Genomic DNA, 16,335 nt, shown 5'->3' on the forward strand with positions numbered 1-16,335 from the left:
TCTGTCGAAAAGGCGCGGCGCAACCATGACACAGTTCCATCGATTTCCTCGCGCATAAGAGGCGTGTCACCATTCCGAAGAAGCGCCTCTTTTAAAAGTAGAACCATGCTCACTTAGCCTTATAGAGGCTTAAGCATGTGTCGCTCTCCTCAGCTTAGGTGCGGCCAGACCGCCTGAGACGTGCTCAGCAAAGCTCGGTTAGTGATTTTATACTCGGTTCGACGTGTCCAAGCAAGTAAGCAAGCAAGCAAGCAAGCAAGCAAGCAGAGCAAAGCACAATAAAGCAAAGCAAGCAAGCATCGAAGCTCTTCATATGCGGCATCTCGTTTAATCCTAGCTAAGCAATTAAAATGAAAGCGTTCGACGTTGATTTCGGATGCAAATTTATGAGAGAAATGAATGCCAACCGAGTTTTTGCAAAAAAACGCCGCAACCTTACTCGGTTTCTTCATCAAGTTGTGGCAGCGGGCGAGTTGCAGCTAGCTTGGCTTTTAAACACACATATAGTTGGCAACTACTTCACTGAACCTAAACTGCAAATCTAGGAAGGGCGAACGTTTCCGAGGCAGCGATTAATATTTTCTGGCATCTGCTGAACGCGCCAGGAGTGAAGCGTATTTGTGCGCGTATTTGGCTTGGTTTCCAGCGCACCATGATTGCTTCACTATCTTGTGGTCACATGCCTCGCAGTGCTTGGCCACTGCGCTTCGCTAATTTTGACACCAACTTTGTGCTCCTTCATCGTTTCCTTGAAATACTTTCTTGCCCCAACCTGCAACGCCGGGTACTGAGAACAGGATTTTTTGTACAGAGTGCTTTGGGCCTTTTCTTTAGGATGACGCTCTTCCGGGCGAGCCAGGAGGCGTCCGGTGGTGGTAATTGACTTGAGTATTGTTCGCACCCCTTCCTTTCCGAGAATACGAGCCGAGGTTGTGCTGGCACCTTTTACGCATGGTCTGCATCGCGTCTTTGACGCTGGCGTATGCTTGTGCTAGGCATAGAATTTTTTGCTTGTGTCTTTTTTGGTTTCAGGCGATACGTGGAATGAGCAAACTGTAGTATCCTTTTCTTCCGTGGTCAGTAAAAAAAAATACTCGCCGTATTCGCTTTTACAACGACACGGAAAGCTGCGATCTGCCCTCAACGCAGCGCCGGATCCGCATCGGCAGCTTCTCCAGTCCTCAAAGTGACGTCACGACCTCTCTTGACCAATCACGGGCGGCGGCGCGCCGCGCGGCGTGCCCCGCGGCACAGACCGCATATTTCGGCTAAAAAAGGCAATTCGCGCTTGTTTTTGTCTTATTTGGATGCGATATTCCAGTATACAGCATGAAAAACTACAGGATGCCAATGCCAGCCCGATTTTCAGAAAAAGTGCTTCAGTCTCCCTTTAAGGATAGGGACACCTGGGTCGGCACTAATGTAAAGAATGCTAATGCACTCTGGTTCTCACTTCCGGGTGAGCAGAAGCGATGATAACGTACGCTGTCTTTTGACAAAGGCGATGATGACCAGAGTTCTGTGAGATAATCGTTTAAAATCAGTCCGGAAGAACAATCGGACACTCGGAGCAACAAAGATGTGTTCTAAACGCGTAAAGGAAAGTAAGACCGATGGACATGATCCAAAGCTCTCAAATGATGGCCAAGTTGCTCATGGCCATTTGGACATGAATGGTCATGCTAAGACAGGTGGCTGACGCTGCGTTACGCTGCAGTAGCCGGCTCGGCTTGAGATCGCTGGAAATTACGCGTTTATGGCATTTAGTGTAATGGTCTAACCTGAGCATCAAATGAGACATCGCGAACACCAGATTTTTCTGATTGATCCATAAACTGAGATAGAGACCAATCCCATAGCATAAGTGTACGGTTTAGCAAACTTGTAGCTGTATCTCCGGACATAAAAATGAACCCTATGGCTTAAATTCTCTCCATGTTGTCATCCCTCCTTCGGACTGAAAGTGTCATTTTCTAATTCAATGGACAAGCATCAGCCACTGCAAACCGCTGATTACTTTTGCCCTGTAGTGTTCTTATAGATCTACTGTGCACACTGCCTCAATGTTTTCAAGGAGGGAGCGGTTGTTTAAGAACTACCAATGAGTCGAGCCGTAGCATGGCTGCTGATTTTTTGTGAGCCAAGCGGAGGTGTTCTTTGGAAATGATCGCCGCACGGTCACGCTGCCACTCTGTACTCTTTTCTAATTGAGGATCATTGTTTTAACCTCCAAAGACAATTCATTGTGATCATCATGTGCGCTGTCATACTCATAGCTTCTAGGCAAGCACATTTTTCAACAAGAAATAGTTTATGAATGCAATTTTTTATATATCGTAAGATATAATTATGCCAACCAATATGTTCACCGATGTCCCTTAGGCAGGTTTTAATGTTCTTGTTTTAAGTTTTTGTTGCGGTCAAAAACGTCCACAATTGATTTTCTACGGCAGTCTTGACTACTCGATGGGAGCGATGGACAAATTTTAAACGAAATATTTTGCTATGCATGGGAAGAATTTACCATTACCTTCAATATTTCCCTGATGCTATCCTACAATGTTTCATTACTCAAAATTAATGTCCAAGGACACTTGAAATGGCAAGCTCCTTTACATTACTAGTTTTCAGGCTTTCAAGCGTGAGCATCATCCCATGAAATTACGCAAGACCTACAGCAGTAATGATCAGAAGGCAAGCACTAGGAGAGTGGACTGAAAACGTACTACCAAATACGGTTTCAGAGAAGCTGTTTGAAAGGGCTTAAACTAGAGGGTAGAAGACGTCGTGCTCAATTATTCGCCTTAGGAATTTATTGGCCCATTAACCCAAACCATCTTACAAATGTCCAGGAACGATCCTGCTACAAAATTGAGGGCAATAATCATTTATAGCTAACGCTGGCAACGCTTAACCTTTAGCGCTTCCCAACTGACTGATGCAATAAAAAATTTCGACATTCTTTTTATGTGGACGCATCCTTAGTGACTAGATGCGTACGCAAACGTACAAATTTCACAATGCATATTTACTCAAGCACGAGAGCGATGCCTTAGCGAGCAAAAACTTGCTTCTCCCATTGCTAAAGTTGCCTGGGTCTGTTTGCATACTACTCTCTAAACAAAAAGTAGTAAAAAGGGGGAAGCTATAGTAAAGCTTACTCCCTTTTTAGTCCCAGGTAGGCGTTTTCGTGTTTAGAGCTTCTAAGTTGGCAGCATCACGATTGTCACGCTGTTTACGTTTTAGGTTTAACACATCACCGCTTTCCAGTTTACACAGCCACCACCTAACTGCATGCCCTACGACACAGAAGCCTCTCATGTGGACCTGTAATAAATGATCTCATGCGCCAGCTAAGAAAACCTACAAGGTGAACTCTACATTCCATATGCCACCGCTCCTCGATGCCGCCCTATGCTGCGTTTTGCTTCTCTTGAAATTCGCTTGGGCACATGTCCCGCCCATGCCCATTAATTCTAGGCTTCCCTTCTGATATAATTAACTCACGCTTGTTCCCTGAGGAGCTATGCTGTCTTCCTCTCTCCTAATGACCGAAAGAATGGCACTCGCGAAAACATGCGGAAACATGTATAAAGTTAAGACGGTAAAACTAACATATTTTGCATCTATTTACATCAGTATAATACGTATATTATATCACATGTATTAGGTATATTTTAATTGTTGTATTAGACACTTTCGCTTTGTAAAGGAAGTCGTCGCTGCTTCCGGCGTATTATGCCGCAACCGCAATCCCTCCTGTCCACCAGACTCCCGCTCCTCTGGATAGAGAGTCTCCAGGATGTGCCGTGTTCGGAGTATGCAATATTAGTAAGTGTTTCCGACAGAAGCCTTAGATTTGTCCCTTTCATTAGGTTGTTTAAAAGAAGAGCATACTGATATTACTGCCGCTTCATCGTAACCAAGAAGCCCAGAGTTTGTTAAATATCACAAAAATAAAATTCGGCAAATGTAAGTTCCTCGGGCTTTGCGTGATGTGCTTCATAATGAGCAGCCAAGTACGCTTGAAATCCAACAGGTAGGAGTGGACGTACCTTAAAGTGGGTTCCCCCAATCGATAGAAAAAAAATTGATATTGAAAATTGCATTGGCTTTTATTCCTTCTGGAAGGTAAATAAATGTATCCGTGTGCCTCTCCAGCCATTCCCTGAAGAGTAGCAATTTAATGCACTCCCGCTTTCATGAACTTTCTGGCAGCCATCTCACCAGAACAATTGCACTAGAAAAAATTTCAATGTATGTTTCAACTGTTAAGTATTGCTAAGTACACTTTACGGATAAAAACGACAAGACAAACAACATGCAGGAGGCTAGGATAAAAAAAACCATACTATAACTATTGTGTTCAAAAAGTGATTACCTGGTTATCAAGTAATGTGAGAATACCTGTACGCAGACTAATAAGCCGAGAGACAGCCTGCATTACGTGATGCAAACATCTAATATTTTGTAGGTAATCCTCGCGAAGTTTTATTTCCCGGGAATTTTCTGATAATGAATGCACTGAAAAAATAAAATGCCACCTCTTCCACGAGAATGTTCAGTTCCAGCATGCAGCTGCCTAATCTGTTAGTCCTTCCTACTCGGCAAAGCAGGAAAATAACAAGAAATATTGCATAAGAGGCGTCAAGCTCGCGTCGCAACATGAGCCATACATTTCTTTCTTGTGAGCATCATTTGCTGTTTACTCCTGTCTACTTCAATATATCCAGTCGGCCCTCACTCGCGCATCGTATCTACGCATGTGGTGCGAGCTTGCAACGATGTTGTCAAGCCGAGGTGAAATTCCGTGCCACCACAGTTCCGCATAAAGCGGAACTACACAACTGTCGACTGTGGCCCGGCACCATAAGGTTGCAGAATGATGACCCTCGCTGACACGTTGCCCGCAGTCATTCGAGATAGGGAACGAGTGTGCCCACAGGCTTCAATTTCAAGTGGCCGGTGATACCACGGACGGCTGTCTATAAAAAGGCAGCAGTCCATTCTCAGTAGCGGAGTCCTACGTCGCCTCCTTTACTAAACGCGTGCTGCTTACAAGCTGCATCGGCCAAAATATGGCCCCTTTCTTATGCCACGTTCAACGTTGCGGCAAACCCAAGCCACAAGTGATATTAGTCAGCGGCTTGTGGTTGTTGGTTCTGTCAACGGCCGGCATGGTCACCACGGATGGTAAGCTCTAAAAATTCTTTCTCATAGGTCAAAATAAATTTCACTGTTCATATCCTTTCACAATTAGCTCATATTATCTCATTTCGGTACGAATCGTTTATTAACAGAAGTCTAAAGTTGAGGTCCATTATGGAGAGCAGTCAGCTGTCTCGTTCTATTGCAAATTCATTTACGTGCATTTTAAAGCCTGCCTGTGAAAGTATCCCGAAATTCTTCTTGACTCAACATTTGTGTTCACTGTTCATGCTCGAATCTCCGCGTAGCTTTCGAGATGACCAAAGGAATGACATTGCTGATCCTTTCGCATTTTAAAAGTTTTCTTGAGGGCAGGAAAAACACACTGAAACAGGAGTGATGTTAAAAGCTGTGAGCCTAATTTTTCTTTCTGTGATCGTGAAGGGATGTAAGTGACACATCCACATGGCTCTATACCTAAAGCCTCTCAAAAATGAGGAATAGTGCCTTCGATTACCTCTTCCCTACGGAGCTATGTGAAATACTTGTGAAAAATCATTGCTACGGTGTTCCATTCCTCTGAGTTAAGATTTACTATGCCCCTAATTAGACCTTCACTTACGTAAAGCACGCAAAGCAAGTAATCAAATTGTTAGCAAATATAGTTTGCAAACTAAAGCCCAACTAAACTAAGCACTCACTGATAGAGTGCAAAACAAAAGCATACTCTCTAAAAATTTCTCTATGGCGTAATGCTGGAAGCGAAGTTAGGAGGAAGCTCAGGAAAAAATCATCGCCAAATTTAAGATGTGGTGCTGCTCAAAATAATAGGGATAGACGGGTCCGCATGGCCAGTGGTGCCGGCTTCGAGTGACTTCGAATTAAGGACAATGTCCAATACTAAACATTGTAATTTGTCAACAATTAAGCATTGTAGCATTGTAAGCGGTGAATATTTATTTACCGCTCTTGTAGCGGATTTAGGAAAACCTTTCAGTACGAAATTGCCATACGTTGGGCAGCCTCTAAGGATTAACTGGAGATCGACTAAGAGGATTTCACGCCGCTTTTAAATGTTAGCGTGAATGCTGGGCTCCAAAACGAGGTTTCAAAACTGTCGTTATCACAAGCCATGCTTTAAAAACTGTTCCGCTAGCTGCGCGGCGTCACAGGTTTAACTCAGTAGTAAAAGAGTAACAAAGTAGTTAACCGGCTGTCTTTTCTCACCACTGTCTAAAAGTAGGATAGGTCTTTGTGCTGCAGTGGGCATAGTCAGGCGGCTGAAGCTAATGCTGGTGCTCCTGTTGCTGCTGCTGATGATGATGGTGGCTAAAAGTTACGCGTTTTATTTTTTCTAGGTGCTCAATGTGTGCACCACATTACGTTGGCGGACATCGGGATTAAGAAAGTGTTGTCGTCTCCCCTCCTCAAACATTTTCCACTGGCGGACATCTACGAGAAAGTCGGCGGCTTCTATACTGTTCATATCTCTCTCACCGAGGGCGAGATCTCCGGACTGGAGAACCTTCGCAGGGGCCGCCGTAACTTTTTGAACGTCACGGACTGTGGCCTGTCCACCGTTCTTCAGGTAGAAGGAGGGCCATTGGTCATCAGCTACCGCGGCAAAATGAGGTCGGCTCTGATGGACGGCCGATTCCGAATACGCATCTTAATCCGCCACTTCAGAATGACGATATACGTGAAAGAGTGAGCACTTCGACCTTCCCTCAATAATACATTGGTTGTGTTTTATCGATATTAGTGGGTTTCGCAAAGCATAATTTAACTTCACCAAAAGATTTTGTTTTTGTTTTGGCTTGAAGACCAAAAAAACTAAACCGGCAGCAAATAACATCCTTGCATTTTCATTTGTAGAAGCACATTACACTCCATGCCACGCTTATATGTATTTTATATGTGAAATATATAGTTCCCTTTGTAAGCTAGCTCACACATTTGCATATCATTTAAGAAAGATTAAGTCTAAGTCGAACTTAAAATCGAGATGTGGGGTCGGAAAAGCTGAAATTTCCTTCCGTGTCGCATAAAGCAGAAAAAACATGCCAGTGGCGTGTGTACTATATGTACACAAAGCCGTCACAAAGCGCCCAGATCCGACACCTCACACGATGGACCATACCGCCATCGCCACAGCAATAAGCTCATTGTGTCGCTGTCCCTATTTCTGGCATAAAATGGCGCTACTCACAAGGAGAAAAACTGGTGTGCTTGAACATAGCGCCATTCGAGTTAGTTGGTAGTTGCGACATGAAAGTACAGGTGGACTTACCGACCGCACTGGCACAAAGGAAAAGGACAGTTCATCACCGCCGTTTTTGTACGCTACGTTCGTTCTGCACTTCCGCGAGGTTGACGGCAATCGCCATAGTACTGCAGCCGTTGACGACTGACGAATTCAAAGCTGACGACTGCGGAAATGGCAACTTTATATGCCCGTACATGAAAGTCACATGGCAGTAAATCGCGGCCGTAGAACGCGTCCCTAAGACCGAGGAAAATAGGGCAAATGCGTTGGCATTTTAGACCAGCAGTGGACGCTGAGTGCGCTCCCCAGCACAGAGAGAGCATAAAAATGGCGGCACATCAAGCTGCGAAAGCGGCGAAAGGGCGCAATTAGGGGCTCGATATTATCAGTACAGCCCAACATCAGTCTCTCCAATGCGTACCTTTAACGCAGCTCTCTGGCTATGAGCAAACGTCCGATCGCTGGTGCCAATTATCCCGTCCGGTTGCAATAAAAATGTAATAATGGTAAACTTCCTTCGAAAGTAACTGCTCTGCTTTGGACCGGAAACTCACTCCTTATATTTATTAACAACAAGACACCACTTCCTAATATGTGATCTATGTTTTGCAATGTTCTGCCTGTGTGACGCACAAGCACTTTCAAGGCAGAAAGGGTATTTTTATTGAACTTTCAAGCGCCGCATCACGGTTTGTTTAAACGTCAGCTGAGAAATTCACCCTGATGATATCAAATGTCGCTTTGTTCAATGAATTTCTGGCTGGGAAGTTGTAGCGGTATTTTCCAGCTCCCCCTTCAGAGAACTACCAAATAACATTAAAAGCAATGAGCAGGAAAAACGTCTGAATTTATTCCTGCTGAAAAAGCGTGAACTGAACATGAATACATTTGAACAGGACTTTCGCCAGCTAATACTGACACCAGTGATGTGTAACAGCATTTTGCGCCTAACGAATGAGACACCCGTTTCAGCAAATCGTTTTTATAAAGGTATATGATCAATACAACGGTGCTGGGCCATTTTCATCTGGCTGTTTACTCAACAGGTGCACCTAAGCTTTCAAATGCTCCACCTAGGGTTTTGTAACCCGATTATCACAAAGTTCCGTTCAATTAGATGCATCGCCGCGATGCACACGGTAACGCATGCGTCTCTACCGCATCGTTGTCTTCCAAACTGAAGCAACCATTTCGTCCTTCGTGCAGGCCTGCCCCAAATAACCTTGTTCTTCAAGTATTCGGCTTCGAGAATGACGCACCCGAAGTCGACATCTGGCAGTCGGGAGAAAGCAACCTTTTCTTCGATATTGCCGCGTGGTTCGCCAAGCGTCCTGTAAGGAACAAGGTCGGCAAAGCACTTGGGCCTATCATACACAAGATTGCGCACCAATTCCTCGGCAAGCTGGAACTGTACGCTGTTAACGGCACTAAAATTGGATGTGAGTATTTTGTTTTGTTTTGTGTATTGCTCAAAACATTTATAATGATCTCCAGGAGGATTCGTTTATTTAAATTCATAAGTTTTATCCTCACCGTGCCCCGTCGCGGTGGCTAAGTGGTTACGGCGCTCGGCTGCTGACCCGAAAGCCGGCTGCAGCGGCTGAATTTATATGGAGGCGAAATTGTAGAGGCCCGTGTACTGCGCGATGTCAGTGCACTTTAAAGAACTCCAGTTGGTCGAAATTTCCGGAGCCACTCTTCTACGGCGTCGCCTGAGTCGCTTTGGGACGTTAAACCCTAATAAACCAATAAACCAAACCTCACCGACTGATAGACAAGGGGACCCGCCGCGGTGGCTCAGTGGTTACGGCGCTCGACTGGTGACCCGAAAGCCGGCTGCAGGGGCTGAATTTCGATGAAGGCGAAATTCTAGAGGCGAGTGTACTGCGCGATGTCAGTGCACTTTAAAGAACCCCCGTTGGTCGAAATTTCCGGAGCCCCTCACTACGGCGTCGCCTGAGTCGCCTTGGGACGTTAAACCCTAATAAACCAATAAACCAAACCTCACCGACTAATAGACAAGGGGACCCGTCGCGGTGGCTTAGTGGTTACGGCGCTCGGCTGCTGACCCGAAAGCCGGCTGCAGCGGCTGAATTTCGATGCAGGCGAAATTCTAGAGGCCGGTGTACTGCGCGATGTCAGTGCACTTTAAAGAACCCCAGTTGGTCGAAATTTCCGGAGCCCTTCATTACGGCGTCGCCTGAGTCGCTTTGGGACGTTAAACCCTAATAAACCAATAAACCAAACCTCACCGACTGATAGACAAGGGGACCCGCCGCGGTGGCTCAGTGGTTATGGCGCTCAGCTACTGGCACGAAAGACGCGGATTCGATCCCGGCCACGGAGGTCGAATTTCGATGCAGGTGAAATTCGAGAGGCGCATGTACTGTGCGATTCCAGTGCATGTAAATAACCTAATGTGGTAGAAATTTCCGCAGGCCTTCACTACGGCGTCCCTCATAGCATGAGCCGTTTTGCGACGTTAAAGCCCTACAAGATAGGCTCATATGCAAGTGGAGAGATTACAAGTTTAGAGGTGAAAAGATAATTTCAAAACGAAGTATCCGACAGCAATAGCACTTGCATGATGACCGCATCTGTACGCAAGCATGAGGAGGTGAGGTGGGTAAAAATCCACGATGATAGTTTCCAGTGACGGAGACCTTTACTGCAAACCGTCTTTGCGGCGTTGGCTGAAAAATTCTACGGCGTCATAGGTTTAAGTCTGTGTCAACCAGAACACCGAAAATTCGCCACACCGACCGCCTCCAAACGTGCATCTAACGAATTAGCATGAAGTCTTTCGTGTTCAAGTGCACTAGAGAATAAAATAATAAAAATCACGGAAAAGGTTATTTTTATATTAATTTCGGTGTAGGCAGTAGTACTTTGCATTTGCATTGCACCTTGGAGAAGGACAGCAGCTGTACGAGGATGTCATTGTGGTGCGTCGAAGACACCCTTTTGAGCTACAAAAAGAAGGCGAAACAACTACATTGCTCGTAATGCCTGCTGTCAACACACGTTTCTGTAACAAAGGACAGTACGATAGATTGAGGCTGCTGGCGGAATTTTTTCCTGCGTTTTTGGTGACGTTGAGGTCACTGTTCCTAGCGTCCGAGAACCTACTGAAGTGGCTTGGGCGTCAGGCAGCTGAGGTGGTGGTCGCGAGAACAAATCCCGGAAGTGGAAGATGCATTTCGATGCAGGCGAAATACCAGTGGGCACTTCGAAATGTGTGCACGTCGAAAAGCCCCATGTGGTCGAAGTCAATAGGGATATCTCCACTACCGCTTCTTGTAGCTTAAGTGCTGATCCGAGGGGTTGAATACAACGTACTGCACTCGAGCTCTAGATGTGTTCCCTCAATGAGCCCTCAATCAGGAATTAAAATAACAAGTAAAGTCAATAACAAACATGGTATTTATCGGGGTAGTCTACTCTATTTGAGACAAATTTCTGCCATGGATACAACGCAAAAAAGTATATAACCTCACTTCTGCCGGAAGTACAGACCAAACAATAAAACAATTTATAGTAGTATTGTTGAATGAAGCATTTACATAGCGGTTATTTTATTTACCTCCGTTCCTTGTTTTTTCTGTATTGCTTCTGGGCGTGGCTTCGTTCGCTTTAAAAGCTTTCATTTCTTTCTCTCTCTTTTGCTCAATATTGAAGTGGCAATTCAGCGCTTCTTTGTTTTATGAGCTTTGGGGCCGCGCCTGATAGCAGCAACTGTTCGTTTTGGATATTTTCAGCTGTGGAGAATCCTCGAGAAGATCCCCGGTTTGCGCAGTCACTGCTTGTAAACCTCATAGAAGACGACCTACTCGAGGAAGGTCTAGGGCCCGAGTATTTCCCACCTACTCCTTGGCCTGACCCGACGTCGTGGGGTTTGTTTGGCTACTGCATCAAACGCATCGTTCTCGCATCGGGCCTAGATCCCGTCGTGTTCACAGACATTGAAGACGTCACATGGGGTGATTCCAGGTACCAGATCACCAACGCAACGATCGACGGGCTCGCGTTCTTGGGAAGGGGCGGAGACAACTTTGCCATCTTCCAGGAGTGTGGCCTCGTGGCGCGCGTAGCCCTCACCTTCGAGAATATCAGGGTAAGGTTGTACGCCAGCAGCGCCTGGGTTGACGTCCGAATCGACGTCTGGATTCAAGAAGTCGACGTCGTTCTCGAAGTTCGCGAGTGAGTACCCAGTTATACGGTCGTCTACTGCGTCCCAGAGAGAAGCAGGTTGACACCTGTTGTAACTCCGACAAGATCTAGCTATGACAGCCGCTTTGATGCCTCAGTAAGCATGTTTAATAGATATATAACAGCGAAATTTCTTTATTCATTGAGTAAAATTACCGACAAAAATTGGTGTGAAGCTTCTTCAGTCGTGGTGTGAAGCTTCTTCAGTTGCTCTCTAGAGAGAAAGGTCTACTTTTCGCGTGCAGTGTTGTCGCTTAGTTCCAAAGCGAATATTGCAACGCTAATTTTTTTCTTCCATTATGTCGACACACTAATTAACAATGGCCATAAGCACTAAAAAAGTGGCAAATGGGAAAGTTAAGCTAGTTGTTAGGTCATCTTCGTAGAAAAAGCGCTGTAAGACTTAAGCCTTTCTCTTTCTACAAAAATAAAAAAACGCGTTCACAGCACCTAGCAGCTCTCTCACTGCGATTGAGCTTGTAGCTCTGTTATGTCCCCTTTGAATGCTGTGGAAGCGTGTTCATATTTCAAGCTGCATTTTTAAGGGTTATCATCACGACTCCTGCTTCACTTTTTTGTTTTTTTTCTTTGGGAGCAGTGATGGTAGCAAGAAAGCGATGACGGTCAGTGACTGCTATCAAAGACAGGGCAAGGAACAGCTTCGACAAAATTACAAAATATGGCGGGGGAAGTCATGCCTTGCAGCAGTACAATGCCGGGGTAAAGTGCGGGCACCGCAGCTTTATATAAGAATGATATTAACAGTTGTTAAAAATTATTAAGCAACAGTGTCTGATATGATCCATAAGCTGCAGAAAAAGAGCCAGAGCCAAAAATATCGCTTCTGTCTCTGTGTTTTATTTTGCAGCGTTGCGAAAATAACTAATGTATTGCTAGCATCAATTTAATTTCTTTATTTCTTTATTTTTTATTTATTTATGTACATACTGCAGACCACGGTTAAGTACAAGCGGGACGGGCACTGTACAGAAAGGATAAGTCAGAAAAATCACATGGCAACTTGCAGTCTACAAAAAGAGGGAGGAAATAAAAACACATGCATTCAGTTACAAAGCGTGACTCGTGTCAAATAAGTCAGTGTTGGTCCGTAGGGGACAGAGAATTCCAGTCCACTACGGTGCAGGCTGTGCGGATAATAGGAAGAGTGTAATGGGGGCTTGCTGATGCGACGTTCTTCAAACAAAAGCCTGCTTAAAGGACGGTACACGCAAAAGAAGAACACGGCATGAGCGCGGAATAACAACCTTTCAAACGCGCCAACGCCAAAGGCAATGCTCGTGCACTTTGCTTGTGAGGATGAAAGGAGGCTTTGGCGCAATTAAGAAGTTGTAGTTTGTGTTCGTCCCGTGTGCTTCTTTTCTGTACCCCGTCCTTTGCGCAGTTTTTTGTTAAAAGAGCAAATAATCGGCTATGATTAAAATATGTCGGTTACAGAAAGCACTTAGGCTCTATCCTAGAGTACTGTAGGTCAATGGAAATTTGTTTTTCATGGAATGCCTGGAGGAAGATAGAAGGCTGTAGATGTTTAAGCGTCCACTGGTCTCTGAATACAGTAAATATTTTTTTAAATTCTTTCAGAAAGAACCAGATGCTCGAGATTCAAGACTATCAGCTCAACTTCACTGTTCCCGTGAAATGGGACGCCTACGTATTGACTCCCTTGATTGGGCCACTAGTTGAGCTGATCGGCGGCTACACTAACAGGATGCTCAGCGAGGAGGAAGCTAACAAACTAGAGGATGCATCAAGGAAGTACGTGGAACAGGCCTTGTTCAAGCTGCAAGTTTTTCTCACCGACCCTGCCTCTATGATGCCTTGGAGCGAGTCCATCATCGAGTCATACCGCCGATCAAAGGAGGCGGCCAGAATATAGAGTACACATAAAGCGGCACTTTTGTGCAGTCACAATGTTAGTGTTTATGAGGTTGTTTTGCTTCTAACACAAGGGAAACTTTCCAAGGGTTCATATAGCCCTTAACGGCTAAGAAGGCTATAGCAGTAAAAAGTTAATTCGGTTTAGATTCTCTTTGCGTGGCATGTAAATCACTCTAATTAAACAGCTCTCAACGTGGAAAACAAAACGGCTGCTAGACCAGCCGTTAACTAGAGGGGGGCGCGGGATACAGAAATCCGATGGATACGCACTTTGTTTCCTACAAATGTACCCCAATAAACAGTTGAAACAAAAATTATGCGGTGCATTTTTTTAACGCTGGATGTTTGTAGTCACATTGGCGACTAAAGAAACTTAAAAACAGGGCTTACCTTTAATACTCCCAGCAAGAAATCTCGCAATCGCATCTTACCTCATAAAATCAGAAATAAAAAGTTGATTACTTTGTTTCAGTTAATTAGTCTTCTAGATATTCAGCTCTATCACGTACGTAGTGTCCGCCTTTCTGTACAATCCACCTGCACAGATCTCACGATGTCTCGATCAAGTGTTTTTAAATTAAAATCTGTAAACGTTAAGCAAAACCACTGTGTAGTGGCCACTCCGGCGAGTGTGCACTTTAAATAGTGCTACCTTCTTTGTTTATCACCACAAAATCACCACAGAAAATCACCACAGAAAATTCAATCTTCAACTGAAGTTTGCTCCATGTAATAGTTTGTTTTTCAGAAAATAATGCCATTCGCTAACTCTACTACCTCTACTAACTCTTCCAGCGATCACAAATTGTACGCAATATTAATTGCGAAGTGCTTACACCACCATTACTAGCACACCGGATAGAAAGAGAGCGATTGCCTTGCAGCATTCAATTGCGGCCCCATGCCCGAGGCTCTACTGGCGCTTTCCGCATGCCCATGTAAGGTCGGAGTTAGAAGCAAGGTCCCCATGGGAATATGAGGTGTTGAGGCACATAATTCAATACAGACACGTGCAATGGGAACAAGTGCTAGGTGCCAACTGCCGTTCTGCACATTTCCCCATTATCTTTTTCTTTATGTTCTCCCGTCAAAATCATAACAAAACGACCTGAGCTGCTTCCTACATCTTCGTGCATGGCGTTCCAGCAGATGCGGCAGTTAGTTACTCTTATGAACCTTTCGCGTGTTTTGGGTATTGAGAAGCTTCTGTTACAGGAACCGTAGTAAAAGACGAGACCTGCCCGAAGCAGTAACCCGAGATCGGTAGAAAACGAAGGCCTTTGTGCTCTTCTGCGGCCAAAAACGTCTGGTCCTCTTCATCTCATCGCGAGGCAGATGTCTTCCGTGTTCCTTTAAGGGCGCCACTTATTTTACCTTTCACGGAAAGATTTTCCTCAAAACCTATGCCTCATTGCAGCAATCACGGCGTCCGTCGACCCATTCTGCATACCGCGAGAAGAATTGACATTGTGACAACGCTGTATTTAATGTGAGAGGATATGCCACCATGTTCATACCCTGTCGACCTTTCATCGAGTGCTGTTTCGTGAAAATATTCCCTGGACTGGCTTCCATGACCTAAGTTACCAGCAGGCTTCCGGCTTGAAAAGAGAGTCAGAAACCGCTACGCGACAGAAAATAAAAATCTCCGCTCGCGGTCCCATGCTACCACTGACAGTGCCGTCACTGCAAGCCACATAGTTTTACCCTCAGACTCAGGTGTTAACGTTGTCCGGCGTAGTGACAAATTTTTTGGTTCTTGAAGAACGCATCAGCGAAACTAATTATTCGCGAATTAAAATTTAAGCGCACAATTTGACGGCCACAGAATGACACGCGAAAACAGTACAAAGTACGGCCTTGTCCGGAATGACTCAACGATATAGTGCGCTGTACATTACTGAATTACGTTTGCAATTCATACTCATCATCACAGCCATCAACATGAGTCAGGTAGATCCGCTCCAGGACAAAGGCTTCTCCCACAAATCTCCAATAAACTGTGTCATGTGCCAAATTTTGCACATTTATCCCTGCAAAGATTCTCATCGGGGCAGCCAACATGACTCTACAGTCATATAAGTTTTCCTACTCTCGATGCTCATGGCAATACAGTAAGAAGCAACGGTTTTGTGTTGTAAGTATTGCACGCACTGGCGATGCCCAACTGCTCTTCGTTATTTCTGCAAAGATATAAATAATAATATCTTTATTTTCCCCATAGTTAAAATATTCATCAAGCCCATCTAAGCCATTACCAGCTTGTGCAAAGATATCAATAAAATCTTTATTTTCCCCATAGTTACAGTACTCATCAAGCCCATCTGAGACATTAGCGTCTTGTGGAACTTGGCCCGGCAGGTTGGCGATTCACCACAGAATTTTTATTGCATTTAAGTACAGTTAACGTTAAAGAGGTCACCTGTTCCTGCCAGCATCACTGGACATCATTTTACGTACAGTGCCCCTTCCACTTCTATTTTTTCGTCTCCATCGCAAGAATTTCTGTTAATTATTCACATAACCTGAACGACGTGCTTCAGAAGACATCTGCCATATTGCTAAAGGAAGTGGCTGGTGCCTGCAGAATTGGCCACCTGGTTTTCGAGTGCCCTGCATTCTGTGCGTCATGTAAAGCGCCTGCTCTCCGAAATATGGCGACAAGTGCCGCTCTACTACGACTTTCTAAGCGTCTCCTATTTCTCCAATTTCCCGAGAAGGACGGCTGAAGGGAACCTGCGTTAATTCGTGAAGATTGCTGGCCAGGCGACGGCTACTGATGGCGATGTATTGTGCGACAGTTACCGAAGTTCCTC

General features: G+C 44.9%; 1 protein-coding gene across 1 annotated transcript; it reads left to right on the plus strand.

The window, feature by feature from the left end:
- The first annotated feature begins 5,177 nt into the window (after window positions 1-5,177).
- Window positions 5,178-13,517, plus strand: LOC149343456 (uncharacterized). Its single transcript, XM_089546974.1, has 5 exons — window positions 5,178-5,193; window positions 6,507-6,855; window positions 8,621-8,853; window positions 11,173-11,614; window positions 13,223-13,517. The coding sequence occupies exons 1-5, from the start codon at window positions 5,178-5,180 to the stop codon at window positions 13,515-13,517; spliced, it is 1,335 nt and encodes a 444-aa protein (XP_089403100.1).
- The last annotated feature ends 2,818 nt before the right edge of the window (window positions 13,518-16,335 follow it).

The sequence above is a fragment of the Amblyomma mixtum genome, chromosome 5 (genome assembly GCF_055824585.1).
Source record: "Amblyomma mixtum isolate Tamu chromosome 5, ASM5582458v1, whole genome shotgun sequence".
In the NCBI taxonomy this organism is placed as follows: Eukaryota; Metazoa; Arthropoda; class Arachnida; order Ixodida; family Ixodidae; genus Amblyomma; species Amblyomma mixtum.

Bases quoted from the DNA above. Each gene is read 5' to 3' on its own strand.
- LOC149343456 (XM_089546974.1), top strand. The intron at 6,856-8,620 runs GTGAGCACTTCG...TCCTTCGTGCAG, and splicing joins ATGACGATATACGTGAAAGA to GCCTGCCCCAAATAACCTTG. The intron at 8,854-11,172 runs GTGAGTATTTTG...GGATATTTTCAG, and splicing joins TAACGGCACTAAAATTGGAT to CTGTGGAGAATCCTCGAGAA.